Source organism: Stegodyphus dumicola, chromosome 6, assembly GCF_044657685.1.
Source record: "Stegodyphus dumicola isolate Sdum_Otavi_A_Nest chromosome 6, ASM4465768v1".
NCBI lineage: Eukaryota > Metazoa > Arthropoda > Arachnida > Araneae > Eresidae > Stegodyphus > Stegodyphus dumicola.
In genome coordinates this window covers 59,027,034-59,043,262 of record NC_140773.1, presented here as the reverse complement: position 1 = coordinate 59,043,262, position 16,229 = coordinate 59,027,034, and the positions used below count along the sequence as shown (strand labels likewise).

At 30.3% G+C, this 16,229-nt stretch overlaps 1 protein-coding gene across 1 annotated transcript; it reads left to right on the top strand.

The window, feature by feature from the left end:
- The first annotated feature begins 8,070 nt into the window (after positions 1 to 8,070).
- On the top strand, positions 8,071 to 12,484 carry LOC146996752 (uncharacterized). The gene is made up of 2 exons (XM_085819656.1): positions 8,071 to 9,207; positions 12,052 to 12,484. The coding sequence occupies exons 1-2, from the start codon at positions 9,164 to 9,166 to the stop codon at positions 12,482 to 12,484; spliced, it is 477 nt and encodes a 158-aa protein (XP_085675782.1). The 5' UTR covers positions 8,071 to 9,163.
- The last annotated feature ends 3,745 nt before the right edge of the window (positions 12,485 to 16,229 follow it).

Here is a 16,229-nt window from a genome sequence, read left to right as displayed (position 1 = left end):
AATGTAATTAATTTATATCTTTAAATAATTGATCTTCTGACTGTAATTTTTTGTGCGCAGTATATCTAACCCTTCCGTACACTAACTGTTTTAATTAATTTACACCCCATTAATTTTAAGAGATTTTATATCGATAGATTTCTTTCCAAAAATGTTTCAAGGATTACATATTTCTTTAGATTTCAAAACATTTTGTATTTAAAATCTTAATAATAAAATTTTTAAAACAAATATTTCTAGAAATTCCTTCACCGTATTCATTTATTCCATTTAGTTGAAGTTTCGAGTAGAATATCTTCCTTTCAACATTCATATAATTTTTATATGCCAGTTCGCCATTTCTACGGAGCATAGAGCCACACATACGAGTACAAAACTCAGGCATGCTGAAAGCACAGTTTTAACATTTAAGAATGTAAAATGAAGAATATAACATTATAATAACGCGTATTTGAAATACGAAGGCAAACAAGAAAGCTGGTTGCAACATTTTATATTTTTTCCTGACGAATCGGAAATTGTAATCATTTTTCAATACAAAAATAAAATATTTGATTCTATAACATATAGGCATAAAGGCGTCCTCCGTTACAATTCTTATTTTTTCTTGTTTCTACTAAAATTCATGTACTATAACAACGTCGGATCCTGTTTGACTTGCATTTGTATGAAGTACCACAAGGCAAACAGTTGTAAAACGATTTATCTTCTTTCGCAAACTTTTAGTCGGCACACAGATAATACATACCTGCTGTCTGAAAAAGATACTTCACTCTTAAGGACTTTTTCCTAAAGTGCTCTTTTCAAAGAGACTTCACACCCTATTAAGACCTTTGTGTCAACTGACAGCCGCCTGCAAAAAGGTAGGGGGAAGGAAGAGCAGATCGTGTCGTCTAAACACGTCTTAAGCAATCTTCGCGAAATTCGGGCTTCGTGTATACACGTCTTAGGCATTTTTCGTGCGATTTGAAATTCGTGTAAAGACTTCTTAAGCATTTTTAAAGAAATTCCAAAAACGTTTAAACACGTCTTAAGCAGTTAAATGGTTAAACTGTATCTAAATGTACACTGTTCTATGAAAATTATATGCAGCAACCTTCAATTATATATATTTAAAATTTTTCCCAAATTATAGCAATTCAGATGATTACATAATTTTAGCTATTGTCTTTACATTAGTTTGCTCTTCTTTTTTGCAACATGTTACTAAAGGCTTATGAGAAGAAGAAAGTAAAAGTAGTAAGTGTGAAGATCAACAGTAGTAAAAATTTGATTAAAGTTTTCCTCCTTAGTTTTCAGAAATACATTTTCTTCATTTCTCATACAAATGTTTATTCCGAAATACATAAAAAATCCCTAAATATATAAATATCCATATATAAAAATATATAAGATCCGTACTTCATTTTCGTATGGATACAATTTGAATCTCATATAATTAGTATAATTGTTTGCATAAAATATTAACCCTTAGCCTGTCGAGTGATTATCTGCGAATCTCTTTAAAACTGTCTCTAGTTTTGGACCGAACTTCCCGTAAAATGTCGCGAAAATAACCCTAAACGTCTGAAAATTGTCAAGCAGTTCTTTTGTTATTTCCCATCCCTCCCAGAATTTTACTTCAAGGATTCCCCTAAGTGAGATTGATTGCTATATATCGTTCAGTAGCTGTAAGCTCTCAAGAGAATTGCAAAAGGCTAGACTCTCCGTGATGATCGTCTTAATGCCGCAGGCTACAGCTGCGAAACTTGAAAGTTTCCTTCCCTTAAACAATCTTATCTCTACATATCTTCTCTACATATAATAAAAGAAAGAGTCTTTCTGTGTGTGTGCGCCTTTCTTTCGCGCTGCGCGTAAGCTAATAGATCCACGGCTACGAAATTTGGTACATAGGTACATCTACACAAGAGGCACTTCGAAGCGATTTTTTCGAAATTCGAATTCGAATTTTTTTTATTTCATGTTTTGTGACGAAATCGTGTCATTTTGAAACATAATGGGCTATAGGAAAGTGAGATTTTACTCTCTACACACTCCATTTTCACATCGTCATGAAACGTAGGCACATAGCTATTTTACGAACTTAAAATAAATTTCGTGTTTCAATAAATCGATTAAATACGAATTTATTTAACAAAGGGAGCTTAACACTTTTTCAATGGGATTTTTTCTAAAAAAGTTTATTTTTAAAAATGTACAGATTATTTTTCTTTGATTTTTGGACACGTTAAACTTTCATCTTTGCGAATGCTTTTACAAAAAGAATTTTGGAAAAATGATAATATTTTGTATTTTTAAAAGATTTTTTAAATGAAGCTTCCGAGTACATTTCTCACATCTCACATCTTTAAAAATGTGATTTTGGCAACAATTTTCCTGTCTTATTGTTGTTGATAGATTTTTGATGAAATCGCATCATTTTGAGTAGTTTCATTCTTTTAGAATTATGGGTTTGGCAACAATTTTTCATCGTATTTTTTATGTCACTGTTTTTAAGAGATTAGCATATTTCATTGTCATTTTTATATAAATATAATATATTTTTATTGATTTTTTTTTTGATAAAGTTCTTCTGTGGAGTAAAATTCTGCGCGGAATTTTATGTTTTTTGAGTTGCTTCCATGTCATTTTTTTGCTTATTTCACTGTTTATAAGATATTGAAAAGTTTTGCATGATTTTTGTTCTACGGAAAGTTGGTTAATTCTTTAATTAGGATAATTAATATTTGTATTAAGAGATATAGCTTATTTCATTATAATTTTTTCGCTTGAAAACATAAGATAAAATATCATTAATTATACTTTGCTTTTCAGAATTTTTTGTTTTTTGCATTCCTTTATTTTATTTATTGCTCATTTCACTGTTTTTAAGATATTGAAAAGTTTTGACTGATTTTTTTAGGAAACAAAGTTATTAACCTCCTTTATACCATTTGAGTTCTTAAGATTTTGCAAAGGGAATTTGGTTAATTTATTTATTAGGATAATTAATATTTGTATTAAGGGACATTGCTTATTTCATTGTAATTTTGTTATACGTAATAACTTTTTTTATGAAGTTGTTCTGCAGAGTAAAATCCTACGCAGTTTTTAAATTTAACGTTTGGAGTTCCCTTCAGCCATTTTTCTGGTACATTTAAAAGCCAGACGAAGGCTCGCAGCGAAGCTGATAGTTTTCAAATAAATTGGTTTTAAAATTTACCCGGTTAAATTTTAAATTATTACGCATTTTTAACCTAAGTAACCTAAATCTGTATGTCACTGTTTATTACCGGAATTTCAATGCAGACTATGATTAAACTGCTATCACTAAAATTATATCTGACAAATATCTGTTGCAATTTTCATTCCTTCTGAGATATTGTTGAAACATTTCGTATTATTTCCGATTTTCTGTATTTTTGTCTTTAATTAAAAATCTTTAAAACCTTCAGCATTTTCCTATATTCTTCAACTGCAGGCAACTAATAATTATTTTAAATAATTTCTTTTTTCCTTAATTATTACGTAGTTTTAAGAGAGTAATAAACGAAATATTTGGGTGTTTTTCCGGGTGGTAATATTAATATTAAATTTGCATTTTACTTTTTCATATACATTCAAGATATTCAGAAAGGGAATTATAACATGGAACCGTTTTCAGTTTATCATAAATTTATGGATTCAAATTAAAAATTCTTGCTTTCCTGTCCAAGAAACACTAGTAAATTTTATCTGAAATAGGAAAGATGAGACATATTAATAACAAACAAAGCAATTAATTTGGAAGTCAAAGAACAAAAATCAGCGTTATATTTTCAAATTTTCACAGGACTAGTTTCGATGGTTTTACCGAACCATCATCTTCAGCTGCAAAAGCGCAAATGAACGAGATAAGATATAATGAAAATTAGATTGTGAAAATTTGAAAATATAACGCTGATTTTTGTTGTTTGACTTCCAATTTAATGTTTGTTCGGCTTGTTATTGTATCTTAATTAAACAAAGCAATGTTGTTACTTATTAGCTTACAATATAATTTATTCAATATGGTATTTTTGTAAAGAAAGAGTGTTGCTGTACATTTGGTAAAGTATAAATAAGCATTTCATTTAATAATTATAAAAGTTATTAATTATTTAATAATTAATCATAAGAATATGAATAATTAAATATTTTTTCGGAGATATATTTTCCGGCGATATTTTTTTTCTAGGGATCCCAGCATACACTTTTCAAGCATTATGCTCTAAATAAATGTCTTGTTTAAACATAGCATTTATTGTTGACAAATCTCCAACCAAAAGAAATACCTTACTAGGGAGGATATTCAAACAAAAATTTTTATTAGAATAAATATTTTCGTTATTTTAATACTACTAATAATATACAAACATTAGTTTAAGTTCACTATAGTTGAGTGAATAAGATTGCTGGATGTTGGTATTTTGTTGTTGGCAACCGAACAGTTTAGCTGCTTGTGGTATTTATGATTTTCCCGATGCGTAACGTGAATTCAAGCCAATTTTATTTAGAAAATTGCCCACGAAGGTATTCTCTTAAAGCAGATAACCAATGACTTCTTAAAAACTGTAAAATATAATCTGTGGATATTTTCCGTTATACGATAACACGAAGAAAATGATTTCCTTTACGAAACATATGATCAGCGCTGTTATTGCCCGCCGTTTAATTAAATGCATCCATCTTATTCCTTACAATTAATTTTCCTTTTTCAAAGAAAGTTTGATTTCAGTAAAATGTACCATTTACAATGTTTCATTTTATTTTGCTCGTTTTTATGCAAATATTCAAATTCAGATAGATATTGCGTAAGTTCAGAAAGCCAACTAGTCTCCAAGCGGTAAGATAGCTGAGCACCGGTAAATTCTAGCGGCTGCATGGGAGGTTTAGGGGTTTTTCATAAGTACAATTGATTGTGAATTAACAGTTTGTTTCCCACAAAAAATCTACCCTGAAGACTTCCTTTCCCTTAGACAAATAGGTCCTGTGTGCTTTATCATAATCCAAAATCTTAAGCATAAAAATCTTTTATCGTAGTCGATGATGATGATAAAATATTTTCTATCTGATGTGTCAAGTTAGCATAATTGTATATTTCTAACGAAAATTGTTTGGCTCATGTTACCCTATAATGAAAAAAAGATTCAAATCGGTTTTTAGCTTAAACAGTATTTTCATTATTAATTATATCACGAATTTTATCAATAGTATTCTTAGTATTAATTGCAGGCATGTATTCAAGAATATAATATACACAAAGCTGTGTCTGATGATTACGGCTAATTTTTATATAAAATTTTATAGTATAAAAATTTAGGTTCATAGGTCAGCCATATTTGAAAGAGTACTTGTGTATTATAAGAAAAGAGAGAGAGAAATTTAAGAAGCAAAAAATTTACCATGAAGTAATATAAAAATGCAATAGAATAGAAAAGAGTACAATACTACGTATTTCATGTTTTGTGGATATACTTGAAGACAGAAACATATTTCAGCTGTATTCGTTCATAGGAGAAAATCTTTTCATATGAAGCTATTTTTTCAAATCTTTCACTATACAAGTAATACAAAAGCAGTATAGGAATTACTTTTCTTAATACCCAATCGAAGAGCTGAGGGGACGTACAATGCTTAACATAAAATGGGTGCCTTGAACTATTTTGCTTTACATGCAGTTTCCTTACATATGTAAAACAAAATAAACTTTCACCCATTCCAAGATTTCAAGAACTCAAAGAGAGAGAGAAATATCTGTAACAAATTTTATTGCTGTTTGACTGATTGCTTCGGAAATAATAAGTCTTCAAACTCAAGCTTCAAGCTATTCAAATACGAACGTTTCTCAGGAAAGCCATTTGGGCCGCATCTGCTTTGTTAAAGAAAACCTTTTGGGGGTAAAATCATCCACTTCATCGGGTTTTTCAAACAAAGCAGTCAGTGGTCCTGTTACTACCTGCTGACCTAGAGAAATTTCTCAGAAACTTTTGTTCGAAAAAACGAGTTTTATATTTTTAAGAATTTCCATTCTGACAGCAAGATTTTGTTATTTTTCATATATAGATGAAAAGAAACTATTTTTTTTTAATAAAGAAGAAAGAAATTAATAAGCTTATTTAAATTTTTTACACAGCACCGAGTAAGGAGACGAAATTAAATTTTCTTTATAAATATTTTTCTCAGACAATACTTTAGTGTTGTTCAAATTACGAGAATAGCGCGTTAGTGCATGCATTTTCAAATCAGATTTATTTAATTAATATATATGGATATCCCGAACAAGCACACTTTCGCACACATACACTGTATATTAGTACATTCATAAAAATGAAATAAAATTTGAAAACAAGCAATTTAAAAACTACTGTATTGAAAAATTATTGAAAATTTGTTTTTACCTCATTTTTTTTTTTTTTTCGTTATATACATTTACTTCAGTTTTTTTATATGCATTTACTTAATTTATTTTTTTATATATGCATTTACTTAATTTTATTTTGTTATATGCATCTGTTAGTGTTTTTGAAAAATTTTTAGATTTTTTGTGTATGGCAAAGGAAACGAGATCTATCAGCCGAAGGCAATGAATGTCTCCATGGACGACTTTCTAAGTAAAACGTACTCATGTTCGTGTTACACATAGGGAAAATCACAAAATTCAACCAGTTCGTTTGTTTGGGTTCGAATACGAGTCAAAATAGCAATAATCAGATGTTTTAGCCAGGAGGCCATTGATTGGGTTTGACAGATTTGAAAACCTAATAAATAGTATTTAATAAATATAATATTATTAAACGAATCGGATTTATATAAACCAAATAAAATTCTTATATCGAACACAACTAAAACTCGATATTACTTGCACTGATAAACTGATGTGTAATAACACTGATAAATTAAAATACTAAACGGAATATACATTAATTCTACATAGATAATTTTTTGTAATGTATTTCGATTGGAATGTCTGGCCGCAAAATCCTGATTATATATACCCTTATTTTAAGGTTGTCACATATCTGATGGTTTGACTTTTACCTCAAAACACAAAGAATCCACAAAATTCAGTAAAATTAATAACTTTATTTCTCTGTTGAAAATTCTCTGAATCTTTTCAAATATAAAAGCACACGCGCCAAGCAGTTTGCTTTAAATAAATATACTATGTAGCAACGAGAAGATGCGCTTTTGACAGCAACTCGTTTCGAAAATTGAAAATTTTTCTAAATGTAAGAGATTTGTCGCTTAAATTAATTTTTCATTAAACAAAAAACAAAATAGAATCACATATTATTAAAAGAATTTTATTGTTAATTCAGATTCTGAAAAAAAAAGAACATTGTTGTTATAAAAAACAAAGAAAAATATACAACATATTTCATTCAACGGGGGCCAACTTTGGCGCATGAACTTCTCAACATAAAAATATTTCAAGCATGTTATGAATAAAGATTTATTTGATTATGGCTAAAGTACTCGATGGTTATGTGCCTAAGGTGAAGGATGCCTTCGTTCGAGGACTGCCTAACGGAAATTGGCTTGCATACATGTTACACATATGGAAAACTAAGAATATCATCCTGGCAACCAGCTCGTTTGCCGGGATTCGAACACCGGACAGAACCACCAGTTGTTCCGTTAGACTCCGCTCAGTCGCTGGTGGGCTGTCCGATAACGGAAAAGTTCAAAATTTCATATTAGAGGAAAAGTGGTAGCGTAGTATAATTCGAAGTTATTGCCATTTCAGTAATGTGAAGAGATTTCAAGAATGTTTAATTATTTTATTTAGCTTATGACAAACTAAATAAAATAATTAAACATTCTTGGAATCGCTTGTCTTAACATACTGGTAGTTTGACCTGCATTCAAACCCCCGTGAACAAGCTGATTGCATGGGCGTTTTTATGGTTTTAACTTTTTGTAGTGCGAGATTGTTTCCCTTAGAAAATCTGTCACGAAAGCATACCCCCCCCCTTAGACAGATCGCCTTCACGTGCTTAATAACCTAACAAGCCAAACCAAACACAGCCCGAGCGAGTACTCGTAGTCAAGGCACGTCATCATGGAAAGCTAACTAAAATTGTCTCATATTCACATTAAACATGCGCAACAAACATTCGCTAAAACTGGTATGCACATTATAATAACGCGTATTTGAAATACGAAGGCAAACAAGAAAGCTGGTTGCAACATTTTATATTTTTCCTGACGAATCGGAAATTGTAATCATTTTTCAATACAAAAATAAAATATTTGATTCTATAACATATAGGCATAAAGGCGTCCTCCGTTACAATTCTTATTTTTTCTTGTTTCTACTAAAATTCATGTACTATAACAACGTCGGATCCTGTTTGACTTTCATTTGTATAAAGTACCACAAGGCAAACAGTTGTAAAACGATTTATCTTTTTTCGCAAACTTTTAGTCGGCACACAGATAATACATACCTGCTGTCTGAAAAAAATACTTCATTCTTAAGGACTTTTTCCTATAGTGCTCTTTTTGGCCCACCAGCGGCCGAGCGGTAAAGACGCTGAACACTGGTAGTTCGGTCCGAGTTTCGAATCCCGCGAACGGGCTGGCTGCATGGGCGTTTTCGTGGTTTTCCCCATGTGTAACGTGTATACGAGCCAGTTTCCCTTAGAAAGTCCTCCACGAAAGGCATCCCTCCCCTTAGGCAGATAGCCCTAGTGTGCTTTGCCATAATTAAATACACACACACCTAAAGCGCTCTTTTCAAAGAGACTTCACACCCTATTAAGACCTTTGTGTCAACTGACAGCCGCCTGCAAAAAGGTAGGGGAAAGGAAGACCAGATCGTGTCGTCTAAACACGTCTTAAGCAATCTTCGCGAAATTCGGGCTTCGTGTATACACGTCTTAGGCATTTTTCGTGCGATTTGAAATTCGTGTAAAGACGTCTTAAGCATTTTTAAAGAAATTCCAAAAACATTTAAACACGTCTTAAGCAGTTAAAGGGTTAATAATTAAACAGTAATTAATTACAGTGGTTGAATTAAAATTTCGGCTATATTTTTTTTAATTTCACAGTTGAAGAGGTTACTTACCGGTGGCAGAATCTGCGTAAGCAATATAGCCGAAGAAAAACAAAATGCAAAAGTGGAGCTAGTGCAGAGTCTGCAGAGCAGCAATGGCATCTGATGCCCCAAATGTCATTTTTGGATCCATGTATCCGCCATCGAAGGTAAATATTCAGAACCAAATTATTTAGTTATGTTAAATATAAAATGATAAATTTTCATATTAACAAAATACAGTCTTACTTGTTAGTAGTCTGTAACATTATAAAGCATAAATGGATTATTTGGAGTTATCCTAGGTTGACTAGCAATCAAAAATTGTAACTTTATTGATATAAATTTATTAAGTATGTTAGATAGTCACATATGTGGATATAAACCAATTTACTTAAGAAATTCCTCCCCTTAGGCAGATAGACCTTATATGCTTTGCCATAACTCAAATTCTATCCAAATATTTACGCTCTGGAAAACAAAAACTTCTCCTACACAATTTTTGTTTTAACATTTATTGCCTTATCACTCGTTATGAATGGTTTAACACCTTGTAAATGTGTTATAATAAAACTGTATTACACATTATAGTTTTTTTCTAACGTGTTTGGGCCAACTGAAGTTCTTACCCTTAAAAAATGTTGTAGAAACTTTGCTGTTCTGTACTTTTTTAATCTTTCCAATTAAAAATAGGCCAATATTTTTGCAATTTAAACTTATTAACAAAGTACAGCATATGCATAATATAAACAATGCACTTGCTCTTTCCTTTGAAAGCTGAGTTTCTAAATATTTTGATGAAGACTCGTCTGTACATATATTTTTTTCTTTTTGTGGCCAATTTCTTTTTATAGTTTACCCCTCTATAGTTGATGCCCATATTTCTGTACTCACACAGCTCAAAACTGATGTGTTACTGACCATTTTGATGTTCAGAAGTTAGTGTTTGAGATTATGCATACCTGCTTTAATTTTATGAAGTTACTTTGCACTTAACACATAAAGCCTGGGATTAATTATCATAATATATACCATCAGATCAGGGAGTTGTGCTTAAATTATTACATTAATTCATAATGAAAATAAATACAAAAATATATATGAAACTGAATTAAAAAATTAAGTTGTAATACTTTATTACTGAATTAACTGTTAAAATTTTTCATGGCATGAAATTTTTCAAAACAGTCCCCAAAGTATAGTGATCTTTTTTTATTTATAGAATGTGAAATGTGTAAGCCAAGATTACATAAAATTTGTCTTAAACTGTAAGATACAAAAAATTTGATAAAATTCTCTTGTGATTGTGTTTCTTTGAAAAGAAATAAGAGTTATCAGTGGCTCAATATTTTCATTTATTACGTAAAGGCTTTGTATGCATATTCAAAATTTCTTCAATGAAGGCAAGAGATTCTTCTTTTTCATCTAAAATATTGATTTCTTTATAATTACTATATATACTATATACTTTATAATTACTATACTCTTTATAAGTCATTTAAAGTCATCTCTGTTTAGGGCATACTACATTATTGTTACTGTCAAAAACACTACTGTCATCACAACTGTTAAATTGCAGCTTCCAATAGTAATATTTACATTCATGTTATTTAACTCATAATCCCGCTGATCTTCACTACTATAAATTTGATTTTCTATGGCATTAATATAAATAAATGTTACATTATAAATAACATTTATTTGGATTAATGAGAAGGATGAAACTGTTTGTGCTGAGATGACAGATTGTCATAATTTTGTTCCCTGGTTGTTAATTTTTATCTGAGAAGCGATTCCACGTCCAATAATCTGTTCCATTTTTTCGTCTTAATGTCTACAAATACAGTCAAATACCGAAAATCCGCCAACTCCTGAAATCTGCGTTGCCTCTCAGAATATAAGCATTCAGTTTATATTCTGAGTTTCTTGGTTTCGTAAACCGCAACATTGAGTACGAAATATCGAAGAAAAAATACTTACCGAATAATGACGTCATAATAAATGAATAATAATGAGTCATAATGGAAATACCAAATTATTGACATAAAAAGTTTAAGAAAAAAGATAAGTTTTTTTCCTTCTAATCTGCATCGAGGTAAAAAAGCAGACAATTCACTCTTTGTTCAAGTTCACAATCGATTCACTCTTTGTTCAAGTTCAATAGACGATTCACTCTTTGTTCAAGTTCATGATTCACGTTGTTGTATTTTCTGAGCTTTGTTATTTCATGAGATTGTTTAGTGCTGCCTTTTTTTTATCCGTATATTTTGTGGATAAATTAAGAATATTTTAAATTTCAGCCCTTGTTAATACAATGACAGATTTAATGCATATAATAAATTATTGCAGTAATGTATGTAATTTAATTAAATGTATCTAATACACCTTATTTATTTTGCACCATACTTCGGAAAATAAATTATTCATGTCATTTTGCCTTCTCCATATTTGTACGATAAAATTATTAGCGAGTAAATATGACAATTCGGTTGTATATTGCAGTACAAAAGATTTAAAGAGTGATGATGATTTCACCCCTCCCCCTATTTGATAAAATATTATTTGAATTAAAAACAAAATGTGATCCAGCACTGCTCCAAGAACGTAATGACTAGGAATTACCCCATACAACTGGATGTAACAAACTGTATTTTTTTAGAAATTATTCTTGCAAATATTAATAAACACAAAAGATTATGTAAGAAAAGAATCCAATGGGATGTTATAATTCAAATTAACAAAAAAAAAGTTTTTAGTTTCAGGTAATCACACTGAAGCAAGAAGACTCTTAGTTCACATTATTTTTCATGCTAAATTTTAAGATCTATTTAAATTGTCTGCAGTTCATAAGTAATAAAAATTAAAAAATAAGCTATTTAATGCAGTAACAAATAAGATTCTAAATTTGCTTATTTCACTACCTAATTACTTTGTATCACAAAATAATCATTAATGTATTAAAAATATTTTTCATATGCATTTGATTTTTTTTTCCTTGTTTTCTTTCTAAACAGGACACAGACAAACTTTCAAGGAAACAAAGAATTCGGGGAGCTTAATTTCACAGTAGAATCTGTTGTCTCCGAGTCTTCAAATAATATTGAATATCCGACAGAACCTGAATATGTGGAGCCATCTGTTATTCACGTTATGCCCTCATGTGAATCAGACAACACTAATTCAAATAATAATGATGAAAATACTCCTAGAGGGAAGAAAAGAAAAAAGAAAGAAACAATTGAAAGTTCATTGCTTTCTGTTATTGATGAAACAAATAAATATTTAAAAAATCACCATCGATGTGAAAATGATGATGACGATGATGATAAACTATTTTTATTGAGTCTCCATAGTGATTTGAAAAAAATGAATGATGAAAAAAATTGGAAACGAAAATACAATTTTTACAAATTATGGCAAGAAATAAATGAAATTATTTGTACGTAACACTAATCAGTTGTTTTATTGTTTTATTTACATATTTCATAAATATTTTCAAAAAATAAATTTACACAAGAAATGCTCTCCTTTCTTGCCATGGTACTGCTCCTTCTGCAGAAAAATATTCACAAAAATTATCTCGAACTGCAGATGCAGCACGGGATGAATTATTGGCCCCTAGACGGCCAAGAGGTTGCCATGTAAATTCTTCTGTTCTCCACATACCTTCTTTAATGGTGGCATTTGAAAGAAGAGAATCAGCAAAGTTCACTAGACAGTATTTCTTAGCTGCCTTTCCCAACTCATTTTTCATTAAGTAATTATGAAGGCAACAGCATGCCAAAACTACTTTATTAGCATGCTCTGGGTTCAGGGCAATTTCAGTACGAATTACTCTCCACCTAGACACCAATATCCCGAAAGCATTTTCAACGCACCTCCTTGCTCGAGAAAGTCTGTAATTAAAAATTTTTCTTTCATTCGACAGAAATTTGCCAGGATAAGGGCGTAAAATATTTTTCCTGAGTGGAAAAGCCTCATCTCCAACAAATACAAAAGGCAAAACTCGATCACTATTTAATAATGGTGTTGGATTTGGCAATGAAAACAAAGTTTCACTAACCAAAGCTTTACCTAGTGAACAGTTACTGAAAATTCCACCATCACTGATGCGTCCATAGTTGCCTGAATCCAACATAAAGGAAAGTTTAACTAGCATCTGCCACTGCCATTAGGACTATGCTGTTATAGCCCTTATAATTATAATATGTTGATCCAGCTGACGGTGGAGCTTGTATTCTGATATGCTTACCTACAAGAAAAAAAAGCAACAATTATTAATTGCCTAAAGAAAAATAATATACACTTTAATGATAAAAATTAATATAAATACTTTTTCCAATAATAAATTCAGTTCTTAAAAATGTTCTTAAATTAGAAACTTGCAAAAAAATTCCTTTTTATAATAAAATTTGTTTTTCATTTCACACTTTCATTTATTTATTATGAAACAATTCCTGTCTTTTGATATTTTAAGACAGCTCATATATCAAGTTAGATGATTCTGCAATATTTTATATTTATCTTTGAAAAGAATCTTCATTTGCTAATTTTAATATAATGCAATTTTTGTATTTCAAAAGTACTCACTGACAAATAAATATGGAATGCAAGACATAATACATACCATCGATTGCACCAACACAGTTGGGAAAATTCCATTTATATTCAAAACCTTCTGCTATTACAGCCCATTCATCTGATGATGCTGGTATAGCCATAACCAGTGGCTGTAAGACTTGCCATATGACATCACAGGTCTCTCGAATAATATGTGAAACTGAAGATTTAGAAACACAGAAAGTGTATGCCAGGTCTGTATAATTAGTTCCAGATGCTAGAAATCTACAAAAACATTCTGAATCAATAATTAAATTTTTGCAGTTTTAAAAACATGTTGTATAAAAATGAACAAAGGGCAATCTGTAGCAGTATGCAAGTTTTAAAAAAGGTTCTTTTTTTGGGGGGGGGGGTCAGTTTCAAAGAGATTGCAATTTTCTTTCTTATTATTAAACCACAGAAAATAAATGCTTTATTTATGTAACTTATTTTGATAAAATTATGTTCCTATTCATAATTTTTAAATGCATTATAAATTTTAAAAAAATATGAATTTTAAAAAGTTCAATTAGACAGAAGTATAAAATGTTCTGACAAGAACATTAATTTTCAATTATATATACTACACAAAACTGGAATTAGATGTAATAAAGACTTTCAAATAGAGCTGGTGCCAGAGCATATGCAAACAGGGTGACCAAACCAGATGGCAAAATTATTAGAATTTAGGAAGGAATCAGGTGGCAGAATTTCGGATTTGTGGAGTTTGTACCAGGCGGTAAATTGTCTAGCGTCGACACTGCTTTCAAAACAAATGTATATATTTATATTTACCTTAAACAGATGGCAAGTCTCTCAGACGCTGAAATTGATTTCCTAAAACGTTTTTCTTGCTTCTGTAGTTTATCTTGCAGTAAATGTAGAAGATGATCATATTGTTCTTCCTACATGTAAATTAAATAATATTATACTTATGAGTAAATTGAACATCAGAACTATATTTAATTATCTAATTAATATAAAAACAAATACAAAATAGTTTATATTGTTCTAAAATGCTGAGCCAAAGTAAGAGAAAATAATTTTGTTGTCTTGAAAAATTGCTTGAAGTATAATTTTACTATTTCTAACAATTAACACTTTTAGCGATTAATCGCATGTTATTAACAAAAATAACATAAACTCCATAATTAGAAATGATTTCAGCCTTCTGTGAAGGTGATCACCTTCAACATGATTATTTGATTATGCACCACACACTAGGGTTACCTGCCTAAAGGTAACCCTACTAACCTAAATAATGTCATCAGGAAGATTTTTTAAGGTAAACTAATTTACATTCATATCTTGGACAGATATGCACAAAATGCCTATGTTCTAAACCCTTTCATCAGGTATTGAACAATTAATGTTCAGTGTTTTTATTTATTTAGCTACCGACGGGATATTATAGCAACCTTCAGAGAATATGGTTATCTGTGATTGTCATTACCAATGTTTGTTTATATTCTCAGGAATACTTTTGACTATTGAAGGTGCTCAGCATGAGGGGCATCACTATATACTATATTGCCGAAATATATACTGTGTTGCTGCAACTATGATCAGTGAAAAATATTCAGTTATTTATCTTACAAATTTGAAAAAATAAAATATGATAATTCTGATTAAAAGGAAAATTACTCTCCATTTCAATTTTACTCTTATACTCTAATAATTGCTTAATTTTTCAGGTAGTAGAATTCCATTAAATAATCTATTTTGATACAATTATTCTTACATTCTTTTGGAGGTTAAGTGTTTTTCATCATATTACTACAATATTCTCCAAAAATGATTTTTTTAAAATATTGACATGATTTAATTTTATTGCTCATTTGTCAAATATAAAACACAGGTGGAACAGGAATGCAGAAAATCTTTTAAAAGCAAGTCTTTTTATGGATCTCTCAAATTCTCTAGAATATATTATTTAAAAGCCTAATTATTTTATATTTCTGGTTCTACAAAAGTATTTTCATGACAAAGTGAAGCAATACTAATAAAATTCATGACAGTAATAATTAAAAAATCTACGGATACAGAATGCTGAGTATTTTCTAACAGAGGAACATATCCTAATATACGATAGTGCATTAAAATGTTGACTGTCCAACATCTGGCACATCTAGTAATTTTACATTATACTCCATCTGATATTATGTTTCATTAAGGTAAACGAATTATAAACAACCTTCATTAATAATGCGCTTAATAAACCAATTAAACTAATTAGTTATAACTAATGCTAGTCCATAATTATATAAAAAATAAAGGCTAATCTTTGGAATATGGTAACAGGTAGTTTGGCGACATTTTGGTAAGGCGACAAAGGTTACTAGCTAGGACTTTAGCAGTGTACATGGATAAAGTCAAGAGTGTGCGCAATGCCATTTTTGTGCAATTCTGGGATTTTTTTTAAGTGAAAATAGGTCGACGTGTACATGGATAATACCGTGTATGTGCAATTCTTAAAAACGCGGCAAGCAGTGGGCGATTCTGCACTTTCTCCCAATTTCGCACCTAATCTTCGTCATGATTAAGAACTTTTGTTCCATAAAAATTCTAGCATAAGCGTAATTCGGCTAGCAGA

Excerpts from the sequence above, each read along its gene's own strand:
- LOC146996752 (XM_085819656.1), top strand. The coding sequence starts at position 9,164 with ATGCCCCAAATGTCATTTTTGGATCCATGTATCCGCCATCGAAG. Across the intron at positions 9,208-12,051 it reads CCATGTATCCGCCATCGAAG|GACACAGACAAACTTTCAAG; the intron begins GTAAATATTCAG and ends CTTTCTAAACAG.